The sequence below is a fragment of the Malania oleifera genome, chromosome 7 (genome assembly GCF_029873635.1).
Source record: "Malania oleifera isolate guangnan ecotype guangnan chromosome 7, ASM2987363v1, whole genome shotgun sequence".
Taxonomy (NCBI): Eukaryota; Viridiplantae; Streptophyta; class Magnoliopsida; order Santalales; family Ximeniaceae; genus Malania; species Malania oleifera.
In genome coordinates this window covers 5889633-5908551 of record NC_080423.1, presented here as the reverse complement: position 1 = coordinate 5908551, position 18919 = coordinate 5889633, and the positions used below count along the sequence as shown (strand labels likewise).

Sequence of the window (18919 nt, the reverse complement as noted above, 5' to 3'; positions counted from 1 at the left end):
ATAATCATATCATTTAAAACAACAAAAGTCAACCCATGTTCATTGTTTAGATTACTAAAAATACACATTTATTATCCTTCACAATTATCTAGAAAATTCATTACTTTCCACATTTCATTTTCACAAATAATATCTACACAGCCCTAGGCTCAAAATCATAATTCAAACGATTGGCTTTTCTTTTAAAACTCACCTAATAATCATATACATTTATAAACACATATATTTTCCATTTAAATTGGTAAATCCATAAAAACTACTAGTTTAATCTATTCCCCTTACTCGATCTCTAGAAACTACGCCAACACGGACCCCAAAATGATCTCTGCGGTGCTCACCCGAATCCTGATTCAAAAACCCTAGTTTATCAACTTAAATCCCAGATTTGCAACTATTAAACCTTCCCAAACCCATACACCCCTTTCGAATAGCCATATACTAGACAAACAATTCATTTCTACCCTTACCTCAACTTTGGGGTAAAGCCTAGAAAAACTCCGTTCGAAAATCCACTCCGCTAGACTTGTAGAGAATTTCCCCTAGATTCTCGTACCGGCTTCAAATCATCAAATCAGGTGAAGAACGGGGAGAAATCAAAGAGAGAGGATGAAAAATGATGTTTTTAGAGAGAGAATAAGAAAGATTTTGATTGCTTAATGAATAAGAAACGAAAAATTCATTTTATACTTGGCCACCCTCGTCGACAAGATGACATCTTCGTCGATGAACTACTGAAGGACCTTGTCAACAAAAACAAGGGATTCTTTGATGAAGCCTACTATTTCCCTTCTAAAATTTTTCCCTTTCTTCTTTTCTTTATCATTTTCCATAAATTAATTTTTTGGGTCTCTACATCAAAGTAGCAAGATTCTAATCACAAGCCCAGAAGTGGTACCTTAGAGCTACTTTAGGCAATATCATAGGCTAGTTTGTCAAGTGAGTACATGGGGAATCGCAGATTTACACAAATGAAGACCGCTCAATGAATGTTTAACTGGAGAATTGATTTCCTATGTTGTGATGGGAATTAGTGATAGTTAAGGCTAATAAAAGGAGACAAGTACAAAAGGAGGGGTCTCCCTCTCCCTTGATTGAAAAAACTCATGTTTTCATCATACGCCCTCGTTTTTAGGAGTTTACTTTAGCATCAAAGAGATTCTCAAAAAGAGGATAGCATTTCATGACATTCTTCATATTGCTATTATTGCTAGAATTTGTGGGTTTTGAATTTTTTTTCAACCCATAAATTTTCAAGAATATCATTTTCATCAATATAATTCACTTTAAACCCAAGAAAAAACATCTTGTTTCTTGTCATGAATTTGAGTTTTATCTTCAATTCATAGATGTTTACGAGTTTAAAATGGAACTTTCTTGGGTACATGCAAGAATCTCTTTCTATAATCATTGCACTTAGTGGAAGTTTGTAATTATATCCCCAACTTGCCGCAATCTAATGATGCTTATCAGAAACACCATCAACCATAACAAATTCCAAATACTTCATAATTAAAAATTTGTCAGCACATTGCTTCCTTCTATCGTATTTAAATTTCAATGAGCTCCAAATTTCTCTTGGTGACTTGATTGAAGTAAACAGATTGTAAAAAGAGTAGATGGAATGTTGAACCATCTTCTTCATATGTTTTTACCTGTTGCCTTCACTTGATCGAGTCATTTGATTGCACAAAAAAATTTGAACCAAGGATAGAGGAAATCTTTGATGTCATACTAATAAAAACATCATTTTGTCCTTTCAATGAGTGACCTTTGTTCCATCAAAGCTATCTAGTTTGAGTTTGACAAAATACTGATTCAAAACTTTGAAAGTAGACTCTAAATTTGACTCTACTGCAACATGTTGTGTTAGTTTTGGTGCAATTCCAAGAGTGGGGTGAATTGGGTATTAAAAGTTTCTCCCCTAAGTTCAATTAGTTCAACTACCATACATTCACAAGCTAGGGTCTATCTACCCAAACACGTGGGTAAATATAATATGTGTAATTCAAATCATGCGCATCATCCACACAATAACATCTACGTGCGATAAATATAAAGTGCAAAAATATAAACAAACACACGAAATATTATCGGGGTTCGGCCAACTGTGCCTACGTCCTCGCCTCTAGCTTGCAAGCCCATAGATTGCACTAATAGCTCACTTATCGGGTGGAGCAACACCAATTACAACTAGGTCAATTAACACAGGGTTGACCTCCGCCTTTACAATTAGGTCAATTAGCAGGGCTGACCTCAACCTACACCTTAATAGGATGGTGTACCTAGCTTTCCTAATCGGGTCTAAGCCAATTCGGGACTATTTTAAAGAGCTAGCTTCCCTCTTCAGGCCACGCCTGAAATACAACAGTATTTGCTTAATCAATAAGATTGGTACAGTGATTGTGCTTTCGTGTAAAGCAGATATGTACCCAAATGAGCTCAGTCACAAACACCACAAATGATTTAATATGTAAGCTTAGTGTGGTCTAATATTTCAACTCTCAAATGTATTTGCTATCAATGTAATGAGTGTGTGAGAGTATCAACAAGTAACCTTTGTATCACAAGATATTCAAACAACGTGCTCAAACAAAGATATCAATCAAGTCTCAAGAATATCAATCAGTAGGATATCTCGATCACGTGAAGATTAGATAATGAATATGCTTGGTTTGCAAGGGATATATAATTTTTGTATTCAGCAAAATGATATGTAAGTCAGTGAATATTGCAATAAAGATTAATATCACAAACACGAATATCTTCTCAAAAATATCGAAATAAATCACACAAGATTTTCGAGAATGTTTTTGAAAATGTTTTTGCAATCCAAAAACAAATACGAGCTTCCTAAGATATTGCAACACAAATGCAATACTCAGAAGCTTAAAGCAAGTCTTCCTAGGATAGACTTATTAGCTAAGCCCCCTAAGAACACTTAGGTTTTAGCTCTCGTTAAAATCGATTCAATCAACACACGAATGGGAGAGCAAACCTATTAAAACCAACACTCAATCAACTTACAAATATTTTTAAGCAATCGAAGAGGGTAAGTATAAGTGATTGGAGTAAGAGAATTTTTTATTTTGTTTCCTAATCTCCTGCATAATTTTCCCAAATGAAAGGGTATTTATAGACACCCCATGAATTGTGACCTTTGGGGACAAGCCTGGTCTTATTAGAAAATATTAATGACGTTTTAATTATTTTAACCTCGTTAAAAGTATTTAATCATGGTAAAAAATACAAGGCAACCCAAGAGATCCGGTCGACTAGAAGACTTTCAGTCGACCGAAATTCATATGGCTCGGTCGACCAGGCTAATTTTGAACTTCAGGGTTGATCGACCAAGAAGGGCGATTTTTCCAAAATGGCACAGTTTGGTCGACTAGGGTGAAAATGAACTATCTGGTCAATCGACTAGACTATTGGGTTCCCACACGTGGTAACTCATCGACCAGGTTGGTGTAGTTCAAAAAGGTCTCGGTCGACTAGGAAATCAAACTGTTGACTTTAAGGTGTTTTGGTCTACTAGGGTCAAATGAACTATCATGGCTCGGTCGACCGAACTGTGGTCAACTAGTTGACTCAGACCGGATTCGATCAACCGGGGGCAAAATGACCTATGTAGGTCGGCCGACCGAAAATGCATAACTTGTGCATTTCAGTCCTATTTCAATACACATTCACCCTATTCAAGTGCCTATCAAAAATAAGTGCAAGAGTGAGTGTCCTAGGATCTCTTTAGGTCCAATTTTAGTTACATTTCAGTTCTGAACTTACCTATTAGACCATGCACGTGGGGTGTGTGATTATTACAAGTAAAACATCCTAATTTACTATTACAGACCAATTTCGCAAATGAAATATATATTACAACATAATGGAATTTGGTCTTCAATCTTCATTTACTTTATGTGCATCTTGATCTTGACAATTTTAGGTTCCTACACAAAGCCTCAAACACCCATTAGATACAATGAGTATTTGTCATAATCAAAACTGGGTGTGACCTATAAGGTCAACATGTTGGAACCCTGCGAGCAACCAGAAAAATTTGGGACACCAGAAATTTGCGTTATTCGGTCAAGATCGACCTACGTCCACGGAGCACACCACAATTCACTAAAAATCACCGGAAAGAAATACAACTCTCTCCTTGCACTCTCTTCTTCCTCTCCTTTCTTCTTTGTTTCTTCTATGTGCTTCTTACAACTCTCCACAGCTCCTCTATTTATAGGGCTAATAACTAATTACAACTTATTACAATAAATCAAAAATGGGAGGTTACATTTATCAAGATAAATGGAGATAAATGGCACAACTTGCAAATCGTGGCTCGAGCTCAGCATTACACGCAACTCCAGCTCCAGTACAACAATCTCCCACTTGGATACAAAGACGCCTCCTCAACCAGTATCATGAAAAAATGATGTGCTCAAAATAAGTCTTTGGGCATGAATACCATCTGAAGTTGAACACAACTTCAACTTCTCTGTAGTCACCACCTTAGTTAACATATCTGCCGAATTTCTACTACCTTGGATTTTTTCAAGTATCAACACGCCGTCCTCTATCAGAGATTTGACGAAGTGATAACACAATCCAATATACTTATTTTTGGAATGAAATGTGAAGTTCTTTGTTAGATGTATCACACTCTGACTGTCACTGTACAAAACATTCCTCTCCTATTTTAATCCAAGCTCCGTTAACAAACCATAAAGTCAAATCATCTCTTTACTGGCTTTTGTCACTGCTACATACTCAGCTTCTGTAGTGGATAAAACAACAATCTTCTGTATTTGTGACATCCAACTAATAGCTGTTGTGCCAACAGTGAATATATATCCGGTGGTGCTTCTGCGATGATCAATTTCACCTGCAAAATCAGCATCTACAAATCCTTGGATTTTAAAATTGCTTTTGCCAAAGCGTAGGCACTTATCAATAACCACATAGATATCTCAAAATCCACTTCATTGCTTCCCAGTGTATCTTCCCTGGATTTGACATATATTTGCTAACAGCTCTCACTGCTTGGCCAATATCCAGTCTAGTACCAACCATAGCATACATTAGACTTCCAACAGCTGAGGCATATGATACCTTAGCCATGAAGTCTTTTTCTTCATCTGTTTGGGGAAACTGATCCTTAGAGAGACGGAAGTGACATGCTAATGGTGTATTTACAGCTTTGGCACTGCTCATGTTAAACCTCTGTAAAACACGGCTGATGTACTCTAACTGAGATAACCGCAACGTTACTTGTTGCTTATCTTTAGAGATCCACATCCTAAGAATCTTCTTTGCAGGACCCAAGTATTTCATATCAAATTCCACTGACAATTGCTGCTTCAATTTTCTGATCTCTTCTATATCTGATCCTGTAACTAGCATATCATCAACATATAACAGTAGAATAATATAGCTAGTACGATACCTTTTGAAGTAGCAAAAATGGTCGGCATTACACTTCTGAAAATTATTCATCTGCATACAACTGTCAAATTTCTTGTACCACTCTCTAGGAGCTTGTTTGAGACCATACAAACTCTTCTTCAGTTTGCATACAAGATTCTCTTTACCTTTTACTGAGAAACCTTCTGTCTGTTGCATATAAATTTCCTTATCAAGATCACCATGAAGAAATGTTATCTTCACGTCTAATTGCTCAAGATGTAAACCCCTTGAGGCAACAATACTCAAAATAGATCTACTGGTTGTCAGCTTGACAATTGGTGCAAAAATATCAGTGTAGTCAATTCCTTCCTTCTGTTCGAAACCTTTGACTACTAACCGAGCTTTATACCTCTTGGATCCATCATACTTTTCTTTGATCCTGTACACCCATTTGTTGTGAAGAGTCTTCTTACCATTGGGCAACTTTGCTAGTTCCCATGTTTTGTTAGAGTTAAGAAACTTCATCTCATCTTTCATTGCAAGCTCTCACTTGCTCAAATCTCCTACCTGACATGCTTCAACATAGCATTCAGGTTCTCCTCCATCTGTAAAAAGTAAATGATTCACATACCTCCTATTTGGTACGTGCTACCAAGAAGATCTCCTAAGATATGGTGCTGGAGTAGGAGGTGGTGGTGCAACAATCTACTCCACATGTTCCTCTGCCTGAGGAATCTCGGTATTCTTATGAGGATTTTCAATGTTCTACTAACGTGTCCTTACACCTTCTAAACCATCATCTACATCTACAAAGGTTGTTTCAGACTCTGTAGATTATGTTGTGTGTCTATATTTGTACATTACCTTTTCATCAAAAATCACATCTCTGCTTCTGATCACCTTTTTGTTTTCATCATCCCAAATTTGATATCCATATTCATCTCCACCATAATCGATGAAAGTTCATTTCCAGGATTTCAGATCTAACTTATTCCTAACATGATCATTGATATGTACATATGCAACACAACCAAAAACTTTCAAATGTGAAAGTATTACCTCTTTGTTACTCCAAACTTCTTCTAGTAGACTATAGTCCAATGGTACTGATGGACTCTTGTTAATCAAATAAGTTGTTGTGTTAACTGCTTCTGCCCAAACATCTTTGGCAAGCCTAATTGCATACGTATGCTTCTGGCTTTTTCTGTCAACGTTCTTTTCATCTGCTCGGCTACGCCATTGTGTGGAGGCATACTTAGCTCAATTCCTTCCATTCTGATACCATACTCATAGCAGAATTTTTTGAACTCGGTGTCAACATACTCACCACTGTTATCCATTCTTAACTTCTTGTTTTTCGAACTAGTTTCATTTTTTACCATTGCTTTCCAAATTTAAAAAGCATAAAAAAACATTAGATTTATATTTCATGAAGTAAACCCATACCTTCCGTAAATAATCATCGATAAATGTGACGAAGTAATGCTTCCCACCTGTGGACGAAATGGTTGTTGGTCCCCATACATCTGAATGAACTAACTCAAGTATCTCCTTCTGTAAATCTTCTATTTCCCAAATATGCAATCCTCACATGTTTCAATCTTTTCCGACTGTAAATCACTCAACTTACCCTTTGAGTGCATCACCCTAAGTCCCTTCTCACTTAGGTGTCCGAGTCATTGATGCCATAAGTTGCTATCATCATTTCCTGTAGCAACTATAATAGACATGCATGCATTAGGAGTTACATAAAGTGTACCACTTTTCTTACCTGTTCAATCATCAATGCACCCTTCGAAATCTTCCATTCATTACTAATGAAAGATGTGTTATATCCTTCATCTGCCAATTGACCGACTGAGATCAAATTCTTCCTCAGGTCTAGAATAAATTCGACATCTCTCAGTTTCTATACTGACCCATTCATATTGATCTTCATCGTCCCCTTACCGGCAATGTCGCTGGATTGATCATTGCCAAGATATACTTTACCAAAATTACCTGATGTATACTCCTCTAGGCAATCTCTACTGCAAGTGGCATGGAATGAAGCTCCAGAGTCTAACACCCAAGACTCCTTTTTGCTCTCCAAAAAGAAGATCAACATATCACCATTTTCTGAAGCAACATTTGCTTCTGTCTTTGCTCTCGTCTCATATTCTTTCTTCATACTTTTACACTGGTTCTTATAATGACAAGTTTTTCCACAATTCTAGCACTCAATGATTTTTGTGCCCTAGGAACCTATGTCCTGAGAACCTCAGGGATTTATGGATTTAGACCGCCTAAGCCTAGATATGTCGCGATTGTTTGATCATCCATGCCTGTTTCCTCTGCCTCGACTTTCCATGTTCAAAGTTGAACTTGAAGTGGATCCATGGTTTGACTGCATTCTAATTTCCTCCGTCAAAATCATACCGACAACCGCATCATACACAAGCTTTGATTTCCTTGCGGAGCTACTGATTGCAGTAACAACACCATTCCAACTTTTGGGCAACTAACTGAGAATCAGTGGGGCACGAATCTCACTATCAAATGTTATCCTGACTAAGGCGAGTTGATCTGACAACTCGTTGAAATTATTCAAATGACTGCTAAAACTTTCACCGGCAGACATGCTCATAGTAAATCATCTTTTCATAAGATGTACCTTGTTAGCGGCTGACGACTGCTCATACATATTAGAAAGCGTATCCATCAAAGACTTGGTGGATGATATATGCTTAATATTGAATGCCACGACTTTGACAACGTCATTCTAATTCCTCTAAGAACTTTTCGATTAAACAACTCCCACTCATCCTTGTTCATAGATGTTGGCTTACCCTTCAATGATAAGTGTGACTCCTTCCCAAACAAATAATCTTCAATCAGCATCTTCTAGAAACCAAAATTGTTGCCGTTGAACATTTCAATTTTTGAGCTTTTTTCATTTGACATCTCGATTCGCTAATCTAGAGATGGAATTATCTTAAATAGACAGTACAGTTGGATCTAGAACGGTCGAAAACCTTAGGAATGAATCAAGTCATTCGAAAAATGGACCTAAAACGACTCCGAAAAGCTCGGTCAAAGATCAGGTCAGACCTAGTCAACGCTGACGTGGCAGGCGCTGATGTGGCACTGGGCCCACCTGCTGAAGTGGCAGTGCTAACGTGGCATTGGGGCCCACCTGCTGACGTGCAACTGGGGCCCACTTACTGGCGCGATGCTGGTGTGGCAGGTGACGCGGCGCTGCTAACGTGGCCAGGTATGGAGTGGGCCGCGTCGAATACAGATCCTAGGTCGGGTGCGAACTAAGTCTCGGGTTGGTTCGGTTTGAGTGAGTCGCTAGGTCAGGTTGAGTGTTTCCGAGTTGAGTTGAGGCAGTCCAAGCAAGGAAGACGTGTGGCGCGTGTGTACGGCCGTCTGAACTCCTTTCAAGCTCCGGTTTGCATGGTTAGCTTCGTCTCGACGAGGTGAACGTGATGGTTGTCTCAAAATTTAATTTCAAGCCACTAGACAAAGCTCTGATTTTGGTGAATACTCCGATCTAGTCTTTCTGCTCCAATCGGGCTCTAATACCACTTGTTGGGACCCTGTAAGCAACCAGAAAAATTTGGAACACCAGAAATTTACATGGTTCAGTCAAGATCGACCTACGTCCATGGAGCACACCACAATTCACTAAAAATCGTCGAAAAGAAATACAACTCTCTCCTCACACTCTATTCTTCCTCTCCTTTCTTCTCTATTTCTTCTCTGTGCTTCTTACAATTCTCCACATCTCCTCTATTTATAGGGCTGATAATTAATTACAACTTATTACAATAAATAAAAAATGGGAGGTTACATTCATCAAGATAAATGGAGATAAGGGTTACATTCATCAAGATAAATGGAGATAAATGGCATAACTTGCACAACTTGCAAACCGCGGCTCCAACTCAGCGTTTCACACGTCTCCAGCTCCAACATTACACAACATCACCTTAAAAATGTTATATAGGGGTATTAGGAGAACAAATTTAGAAATTTTTATGTCTTTCAGGCTTACCCGCACTCAAACAAGTTTGCAATGATGATGCAAATTACCTCTGGAATACAACTAACCACCAAAAATCTATATGCAGCAAACCTGAATATATTTCTACAAAACTTCTCTAGAATAGTTTTTTGACTAGGAAAGAAATAAGAGATAAAGGAATAATGAACAATGATTTCACTTGATGATTGATCTTATCATCTATAGACCGAGTTATAAAATTAAAACTTTTCTAAACACACCACTATTCAAAAAGTTATGTCTTTTTAAATAAATATTTATATGGTATCCAAATTTTAATTGACAATTCATTCTAACAATTTACATTTATTTTTCAATAGTCATATTGTCTAAAATATAATTATTAAATTTGAAAAAATAAAATTTTGAATGTCTTAATTCACATACATGCATGTGCCAAGGCTAAGTAATTAAATATGACTATGAATATATAATCATATGCTCTCCTATTTTTTTTTTTCCTTAATTCAATTTATCTTAAAAGTTTATGAAGGCTTCTTCCCTCTTTCTCTATCTTTTTATGAATTAGTACTATTTTTGGTGTGGTATTTTTCATTTGTTGGCAAAACTATTTTAATAAATATTTGTCCATTTAATTTTATTGTTGTTTATCCTGTGATGTAATTTTTATCTCGAAAAACCAAAGACTGTTGTTATTCGTAAATTTACTATTTTGTTTTCTTTGCCATAGCTCCGCAAAAAACCCAAAAAAAAAAAAAAAATTGTTCTTGCTAAATTTTATACCTATTTTATATTTTGCTTTCACTTTCCTCTTGCCCAAAAAACCAAGTAAGGTTGCTCTAGCCTTCTAGGTAAATTTATTCTTATTCTCTTTCGCTTTCTTCTTGTGCCATAGAACCCAAAAAAAAGGTCGTTATTCTAATGGCAAAAAGGAGATAAAGAAATAAAATAGAGAGGGAAAAAGAAAGTGAAGTGAAAAGAAAAATAAATGGTATATATATATATTATTGAAATTGTTCGCAAGTTCTTTTCATTACGATTCTTCTCGTTTTTTTAAAAAATAATAATAATAAATACTTGTAAAAAATATTATTTGTGTAAAATTTGAAAATTATTAATTATAGAATATTATGCTAATATTAAATCCTTTGCATCCATCTAAAAGCATGCCCCTAGCTTAAAATTTTAAATCTTAGGAGAAAAAAAATGGTCTTTAGAAATTGAAAGAGAGAAAACCTCACAAGTCCTTTAGAAAGGAAAATAACTCTCACGGGTGTAATTGGTTAGATTTGGTTCAATTATGGGCCAAACAAGAAACCGAATTGAATCGTGCGATTTTTGAACTTCCCGGATCGAAATTGAACCGACTATATTATTCTGCGGAGAACTGAACAATGGAGGTTCATTTACAATTTTATCGATTTATAATCGATTTTTTAATTATTTAACAATTATTTTTCACAAGTTCAGAGTTGACAGGATATGAGAGGGAGGTAGAGTCGTAGAGGCCGCTGGCTCTCGACGGCAATGGTGCAAGCACTGCCTGGGGTCGATTTCGACTCTTCGAGTGTCTGAGAGACTGAGACTAAGAATTGAGACTCGAGATACGGACTGACAGAGAGAGACTGAGAGTCTGAGAGAGAGGGCCGAGAGGCAGTCAGGTCAAGTCAGCAAGTCACAAACGTAGAGAATGAGACTAAGAGTCGAGACTAAGAGAGTGAGAGATTGAGAGTAGAGACTCGAGAGATGGACTGACAGAGAGAGACTGAGAGTCTGAGAGAGAGGGCCGAGAGGCAGTCAAGCAGAGTCGGCGGCGAGTCACAAACGCAAAGAGCACTCAAATGAAAGCTTGAAATTGAAACCCTAGCCTAGCCCCTGACGAATCCGTCCCCAATCCCAACCTAAATTTATAGAGTTTTTTCTCGATTTATCTTTATTTTAATATATATATATATATTAAATAATACCCTATTTTGGAAAGTATTTCCCAGAATAACTCTAACGTAATCTCGCTACTTGGTCCTTACCACGTGTCACACCCAAGATAAACATAGGCAAATCTCGCTAGACCTCGCTACTTGGTTTAGCGAGATTTTCTGGCCACGCGTCTAAACCAGATTGGGCTACCATTTAAATCTCGCTACTTGGTGCAGCGAGATTTGTTTAAATCTCACTGCACCAAGTAGTGAGATTTGTTGTACATATGGAATTTTTTGTGTTCTCTTTTTTTTTATTTGGTTATTATAATAATGATTAATTAAATTATTGGAGGGAAGAAACATTTATTAATTTAAATTTTCACATAGAATAAATTACATTTTGTAATTTAGTTAAAAATATTATTTTTATTATAAATTAATATAACAATCATACATTATAAATATACACTAATAGCAAGATTATATTTAATTAAATAGGGAAATCTTCTATTATTTTATTGAGTAGAAAATATTTAAATATTAATAAAGAATAATTATTATTGAATTTGTTAACTAAGAATCTTAATGATTCTAATTTGATTTCTTTTTTTCTTTCTTCTGGTTTCCTTCCCTTCCACAAAATCTTGGATGCAAATAGAGCCTAACAGTTTTGTCCATTCTACAAATCTACAAAATTATCCAAGAAATGACCCTCATCTGAGAATTTTTTAAAGACTTTAGTTTTAGATTCCAATGCATATTTATTTGCATGGTTAAGAGGAACTTACCGTCACTCCCTTTCTTTGTAACAGCTTGCACCATGCAAGACAACCCCCCACTAGGCAAAAGAAACTAGCAAACAACATCGATACTACCTTACTCTACCTTAAGAATACCATTCCAACTATCACTTGGAAATCATCCATCGGCACTATGAAATTTGCATGTCCCACCCACTGTCCAAGCTTCATAGTCACTTGCTTGGTTACTTCTAGAGTACGCTGAGCTACGGAACTAACCACTTCTATACGTCCTAAGTCCTCCAAGTTCAAGTTGAGCCTCTATGCTTCTAGCTTTGAGACAAAGTTATGCGTAGCCCTAGTTTCCACCATTGCAGAGGTCCTCTTCCCATTGATTCGTAGATCCAGAAACATAAAGTCATACACTTGGGTAACTTTTGGTCCTTTTTCCTGCCTCTCCAACATGTTGAGTAACTGCACTGCACACATCCTCAGGGTCATCCTCATCATCTCCATCTGCCCCCTCTATAATGGAAGCTTGCAAGTCATTGAGCGATGACTTGTGATAGCAATCAACAACTTTGTGAGGGCCTCAACATAGTTAGTCAAGGCCCAATCTCATCCAATGGAGGTAAGCTACACGTAGAAACTCCTTAGACATTTTCCATTTCGATCATGTGGTACCGTTTTCAAAGCTGCCACCAGTGACTGCATTGAAAAGACTGAAAAACATATTTCATACAACTACAACTAGAAAAGATTGGCTTACGACTTTTTAAAAAAAAAAAATCTTAACTTTTATTATTAGTACTCATAGCTAGGAACAAGCTTAAACACAAAACTGAAAGGCTCAGCACATCTTGGTGTTATCACGCCTAACAATGCGCTTATGGGTTTTTTTGTTATTATTATACCTATTCTTATCAATTCAGTATTTAAGATAGCATAAAATCTCACTTCGTTTGCCTACAAGGCAACCTAAGGACTTGTATGTTAAAACAAAAGTAAAACAAAGAAATGTTAGATATAAGAAATTTTGTAAGGATAAAATTTTCATGACAATGGACAATTTGGTGCTAACCTTGTCGGTGTCTCTATGTGCTAAATAAGTAGCATACATAATTTGAGGGTTTATTGTTGTAAGATCACACCAAAGTATCGAAAAGCTTGAAGCAAGAAAAAATCTTTTTTTATCAACATCAGTAGAAAATAAATTACTGACCTTGTCCAGTTCAAACTTATTGGAAAATAGTCTCTTAATGCCACTTCCATCAAAGGTATTTTCACTATGCGCAACAATCACAGGTTGTTCCTTGAGAAGTTGAACAACACTTTCTAACACTTTTTTAAATTCTACCAATAGGGTTTGTTGCAAGACAGGTTGATCAAGATCATGTTTAGCACAGGTTGGTTCCATAATGTTGCTCAACATTGCATTTACTTTTGCAGTTTCTACAGAAATGGGTCAGGATAGGTGAAAGACTTTAATGGCTATTTAATACTGATGTTGATTCACAATAATGGGCACCTGCCAAATCCTTTGTTGTCCTCTGCCTCAGCAACAGTCACCTACAAAGTCTCTCCTTCTCTCTGCAACGTCTGTGTCTCAAACTGTGCTCTCTATTCTGTTCACGCACAAAAGTGAAAGAAAAAGGACAATTTCAGGGACAAATAAAATCTCGCTGGATGAACCAGTAAAATTTGTCACGCGTCCAACTTTCCCAACCAAATCTCACTACTTGATCCAACGAGATTTGTTTAAATCTCGCTATTTGATATAGCGAAATTTGTTTAAATCTTGCTGGAAATACTTTGAGAAATACTTTTTTCATTCCTATCCAATTTTCAATTTTTTGATAATTTTTGTACACCCAAACAACCTTTTTCATTCTACCTTTTGCTTCTTTCACGTTTAACATACCTGTAATTCCAAATGACACGGCAACATACATATTTGATGCCAACATGACGTGGCATAATATAAGTCATAAAAACTCTAACAATCAAAGCAAAGGAGAGTTGAAATCAAACTTATAACTGAGAATTTTTTTCATTAGATAAAACTAAAAAGCTAGCATCATGACATTTAAGTACAAGCTTTCTTCAACACCAACTGCGCAGATGATTTGATCCTACTGATGACATGGTTTTAAACCCTTATCCTCAACTGCTCAACTCTGTCTAGGCTTAATTGGGGTCTGCATCTGCATACTATTTCTGACTAGCAAATTATAAGGCACAGACAAAATCGCCGCTGGTCTCGATGTCATCAACATCATCGTCTGCGTCGATGTCGTCGAGATCCATGCTTCCTCCAAGAAAACGCCCACCAACCCTGTTTGGCCCCTGATCTGCGGGATTCATTGCTTCTTGTACTATTGACAATATCTCTTCCATGATTTGGGGTGGTCCATTTTCATCACTAGCTTGGAAGCCACCACCTCCATCTTCTTCCACGAGGTCTATTGGCAAGTTCTTCAGAAACCATGGGTGCATTTTAATTTCCGGAATGGTTATTCTCTGCACATGCATCAAAACCAAACTAAATGAAGATTGAGAATGAAAAATATAGGAAAAAATTAAGAACAGAAGAAGTAAGTTTTAGCACTCGTTTGAAACGTCTTAAAAATAAATACTTTTATGAGAAGTACTTATGTCAAAAAGTGGTGTTTGATAGTTTCTGAAAAAAGTATTAAAAAAAAAAGTACTTATATAGTAAGTAATCTCATACATTTTTTCAGATAAATATATTTTTTTTAAAGTATTTTTTAATAAGTAGTTCGAAACAATATTGCCGGATAAAATTTCGATCAAGATATATATACCTTCTCTGGGTTAGCTACAAATATTCGCGATAGAAGATGCCTGCACTCCACCGAAACCCGGACGTAGTCTGGAATCGAGTAGTGGACACTCAATATCCGCTGTCATGGGCATTAGCAACTCTAATTGAAGAAGGCAGAAGAGAAAACTCTATTTGTAAAAAGAAAACTGTCACAAGAATCTTTCGCAAGTGCTGTAATGGAAGGTGAATGAATCTCCAGATGTTATATGAGCTGCAAAAGAGTCTTATGTTGAATAGCAAAACTCGGGTATGTCGAAGTTACATACCATCGTAATTAATTTGCCACGATGTTTTGCCCTCTTTTTTAATCCTTTTTCGAAGTGAAAAACTACCAGAAGAAAATCAGTCTAGAGGCGAACTCACCCCAATAGTTTTCCTAAAGTTTCTTGGATCATCCGGATCTTCGAAAGGATAAGCACCAACCAGCATGACATACAAGGTAACCCCACATGACCAAACATCAGCAATCTGTAGCCATCAAGGATAAAACATTAGTGTACTTAGGTAACCAAACTAGGCCCAAACTCCCAAATGAGCATATTGATTTTGAAAACATAAAACATAAAAATGGTGAAGAGAAGGAATGAGTCGAATGATATTATCACCTTCCCGTCATATTCTTTTCTCGATAGGACCTCGGGGGCAATGTAGGCCGGCGTTCCTACCGTAGATTTGGGTTGGGAATGCAACACAGATGACTGTAAAAGAAGGTAGATCACAGTTACTAACTAGATTTATCATTTTTGTGCAAAGTGAAGAACCCTATTGGATGCGGATTAGCTAGTAGGTTGGTTGCCTTGGAATAGCCAAAGTCGCATATTTTGAGACGAGGCGCCGTGCTTCCATCTAAGAGTGTATTTTCCAGCTTAAGATCTCTGTGGCAAATTTGCTGCCAAACATAAAAGGGACACTTTCAATTGAGCCAGAGACTAAACTCATAACCAAGATAGGTTAAGAAACAAAGACAATACCATAGAGTGGCAGTAGCTGACTCCTGATATCAACTGTTGAAAGAAAAATCTTCCCTGAAAGTACACAAACAGGAAAAAGAGTAACTGATCAAAATCCAAAATTACAAATCAATCATAAGACAAGAATGCTTATAGATATTGTTAGTGAAGATCCAACAATAATTTTTTATGATAGAATCAAAACAGATGCTGCAAGCAGGATTGCGATTCCCAAAACCCTTTTAACATCTTTTATGATTGTAGATCAAGAAACCAAAAGATGAATTGAAATGGTTCATCTAGATGAAATTCTAGAACAGCCCATGTAAGAATTTGATCATCACAGACTGTCCAGGACATAAAAGCATGCATCAGATGAGAAATGGCAGAGAGGTGAGCATACAGATTTTCATAAGATTTGGTTTAATTAAGTTACCTCATCCTCACTGAATCTACCAGCATTACATATTCTCTCAAAAAGTTCTCCTCCTGCAGCATATTCCATGACTATGGCTAGATGGGTTGGTGTTAGCACCACCTGCACAGGAAATTAAAGATCTCTGTTCACAATTCAAGTTACAAAATCCCCTGCAAATGCTTATTTGCAGCAAAAGCAAGATCAGATGAACTCGGAGAGCCCTATTTTCTTAAATTTTTTTCCTTTTTTTCTAAATTAAATCATCCTCTCAACTTGGTTCTCCAAAAAAAAAAAAAAAAAAAGACTTCTTTGAACAAGCTAGTCATTTTAGAAAACTTCCTTTCAATGAAAAGAAAAACCCAAAACTCATTTCTTTTTCTTGTTCTTCTACTACAAAACAGAGCTTGGATGAAGCAAGCTCAGCCAGAGAAACACATTAAGCCCGAGGGTACCTGAATCTAACTAGAACTGAACCATTAGAAGTTCTATCCTTAAATGGGAAAACAAAAACACTGTAGTCCGTGGAAGTGACCTGAGCAAGAGAAGAGTACAAGACCTTACTATTTTGGGAGTACCTAAGTTAGAAATCTGGAGATTTTTTTTTTAAATTTTTAGGTAGCCAAACATGTTCGCAAGCATACAAGTCAAGAGCCCCTTCACACGAGAAAAAGCCTGGGGAATACATTCAAGTGGCAGAAAGAAGGAACAACAAAACAGGGGAATTACTTAATTAAAGCAGAAAAAGGCTCTCATACCTCCTTGAATCTGATTATGTTCGGATGCTTCAAGGACCTGTGGTTCATAATCTCCCTCTGCACATGCTCATCAATCTGCCCCCCAGACAGGAAAAAAAAAAATGAAATTAAAATTAACACATAAAAATTTTTTAAAAAATGAAAAAAAAACGCGCAAATTGATTTATTAAAAGCAAAACACAGAGCGAGAGAGAGAGAGAGAGAGATGCCTTGTGTCCTCTCTCGATATACTTCACAGCATAGAGCTCTCCACTCCATCTATCTCTTGCGAGCTTCGCAACAGCAAAGTTCCCAGAGCCAATATCCTTCAGAATCTCATAACGCTCCATTGCTAGCTAGCTTCACTCTCTCGCTCTCCTCTATTTATCTCTCTTTCTCTAGTAATTGGCTTGGATAAGCAGCTACATAATTTTGCTTTGCAGAGAGCCCTGTAATGCGTCGATGGTTAAGGAACACAGCCCACTTGGGCTGATATGAGGGAGGGAGAGAGAGAGAGAGAAGAGGGAGGGAGGGAGCGAGGGGTGCGGTGGAGGAAGGACATATATGACACGTGGCGGAATGTGATAGGTTGGAAGTGTGGGCGGAGGGTCAGAACTGAACAAGTTGCGACCAACGTGGACTTCACATTTCCTACCCTCTGGCGTACAGCTTCGGCAGCTACTGGCGGCTTTATGTAAGACACATCGGTGCCACCTCCTCTCTCCCAAATTTACGAACCTTCGGAGGACACGTGGAGCGTATGTGCGGCGATTATGGTGTTTCGGTACTCTAGCGTGTGAGGCAGCGCTGAAAGTACAGGAATTCCGAACTCGAAGTTCCTTGTAGTGGTAAAGTTTTTTGCAAGGCGTCGAGCCGCATTACCCCCTAAATTCTATTCTGATAAATTTTTATCTGTATTTTTCTAGAGTTTTAAAAATATTTTATCATAGCTTAAAAATATAAATTTTTATGTCCATAAATAATAAGCTGATAAAAAGAAAATGACTTTCATAAGTTTAAAATTTTTCATAGTTTAAAAATTTTTATTTAATATTTTGTTAAAAAATAAAATTTAGAGAAGATCTATACTTTTTTAGTAAATCTTATAGTAGGTTTGTAATATTTTTTAAATGATAAAAAAAACTTGTTTAAATTTCATGAGAGGTCTTTACCAAATCGTAAAGGAGGTGAGTATTTTCTATCCAAAATTTTATCTTATGAATAATTTATTATATATAAATTTTATAGATAAATTATAATAATTGTCTATAATTATAAATTGGGTAAAAGATTGTAAGTAAAAAATATATCTTTTTTATAAGTTTTAGAAATCAATACATGATTTTGTAAAATAAATGTAAGATAGGTTTAAGAAGTCTTATAAATTTTGCTCGAAATTTGAATTTAAGATACTTACACTTTTTTTTGACATATCTATTTATAATTATCATGACAAGTTCAAATTTTTTGTAGTCAAAATTTAAAAGGCGAACGACATAAATCTTTCTTGAGTTTAGCTAAAAATTTAAAATCTCAAAAAAAAATGTTGAAATTTTATAAATTTCACAAACTTTTTTCTATTGCTAAAAGGATACAAATATACTCTTACATTTTGTAAAACTACAAACTTTTTAGGAGGCATAAATGTCGATACACCCAAAATTGGCAGGTATGTGCGTAAGGGCGGATAGTTGTAAGGCCAACATTAGACATCATTTGATGTCTCGTATGATCGCATTTAAGTTATCCACAACCTCTGATGCAGTTACAAGTGTTACTATGGATGTCTTACATAACCGTTTTGAGTCATTCATAACCTCCTTAAGCATAATGGCAAGTCATCCATAACCCCGCGAGGCATAATGGCAAGTCACCTATAACCCCTCTAAGCATAATGACAT

General features: G+C 36.5%; 1 protein-coding gene across 1 annotated transcript; it reads right to left on the bottom strand.

Annotated features, from left to right (window-relative positions):
• Nucleotides 1–14090: 14090 nt before the first annotated feature.
• Nucleotides 14091–17681, bottom strand: LOC131159577 (serine/threonine-protein kinase SAPK2). The gene is made up of 9 exons (XM_058114599.1): nucleotides 17249–17681; nucleotides 17040–17114; nucleotides 16303–16404; nucleotides 15888–15941; nucleotides 15713–15805; nucleotides 15522–15614; nucleotides 15280–15384; nucleotides 14897–14995; nucleotides 14091–14591 (listed from the first exon to the last, which is right to left on the bottom strand). The coding sequence occupies exons 1-9, from the start codon at nucleotides 17366–17368 to the stop codon at nucleotides 14301–14303; spliced, it is 1032 nt and encodes a 343-aa protein (XP_057970582.1). The 5' UTR covers nucleotides 17369–17681; the 3' UTR covers nucleotides 14091–14300.
• Nucleotides 17682–18919: the final 1238 nt, after the last annotated feature.

What these genes read in the sequence shown, in the direction of transcription:
- LOC131159577 (XM_058114599.1), bottom strand. Translation starts at nt 17,368, where the DNA reads ATGGAGCGTTATGAGATTCTGAAGGATATTGGCTCTGGGAACTTTGCT. An exon ending in ACATAATCAGATTCAAGGAG is followed by an intron (nt 16,405 to 17,039) that starts GTATGAGAGCCT and finishes TTTCCTGTGCAG; the next exon opens with GTGGTGCTAACACCAACCCA. An exon ending in TTGTAGCTAACCCAGAGAAG is followed by an intron (nt 14,592 to 14,896) that starts GTATATATATCT and finishes ATGCATGTGCAG; the next exon opens with AGAATAACCATTCCGGAAAT.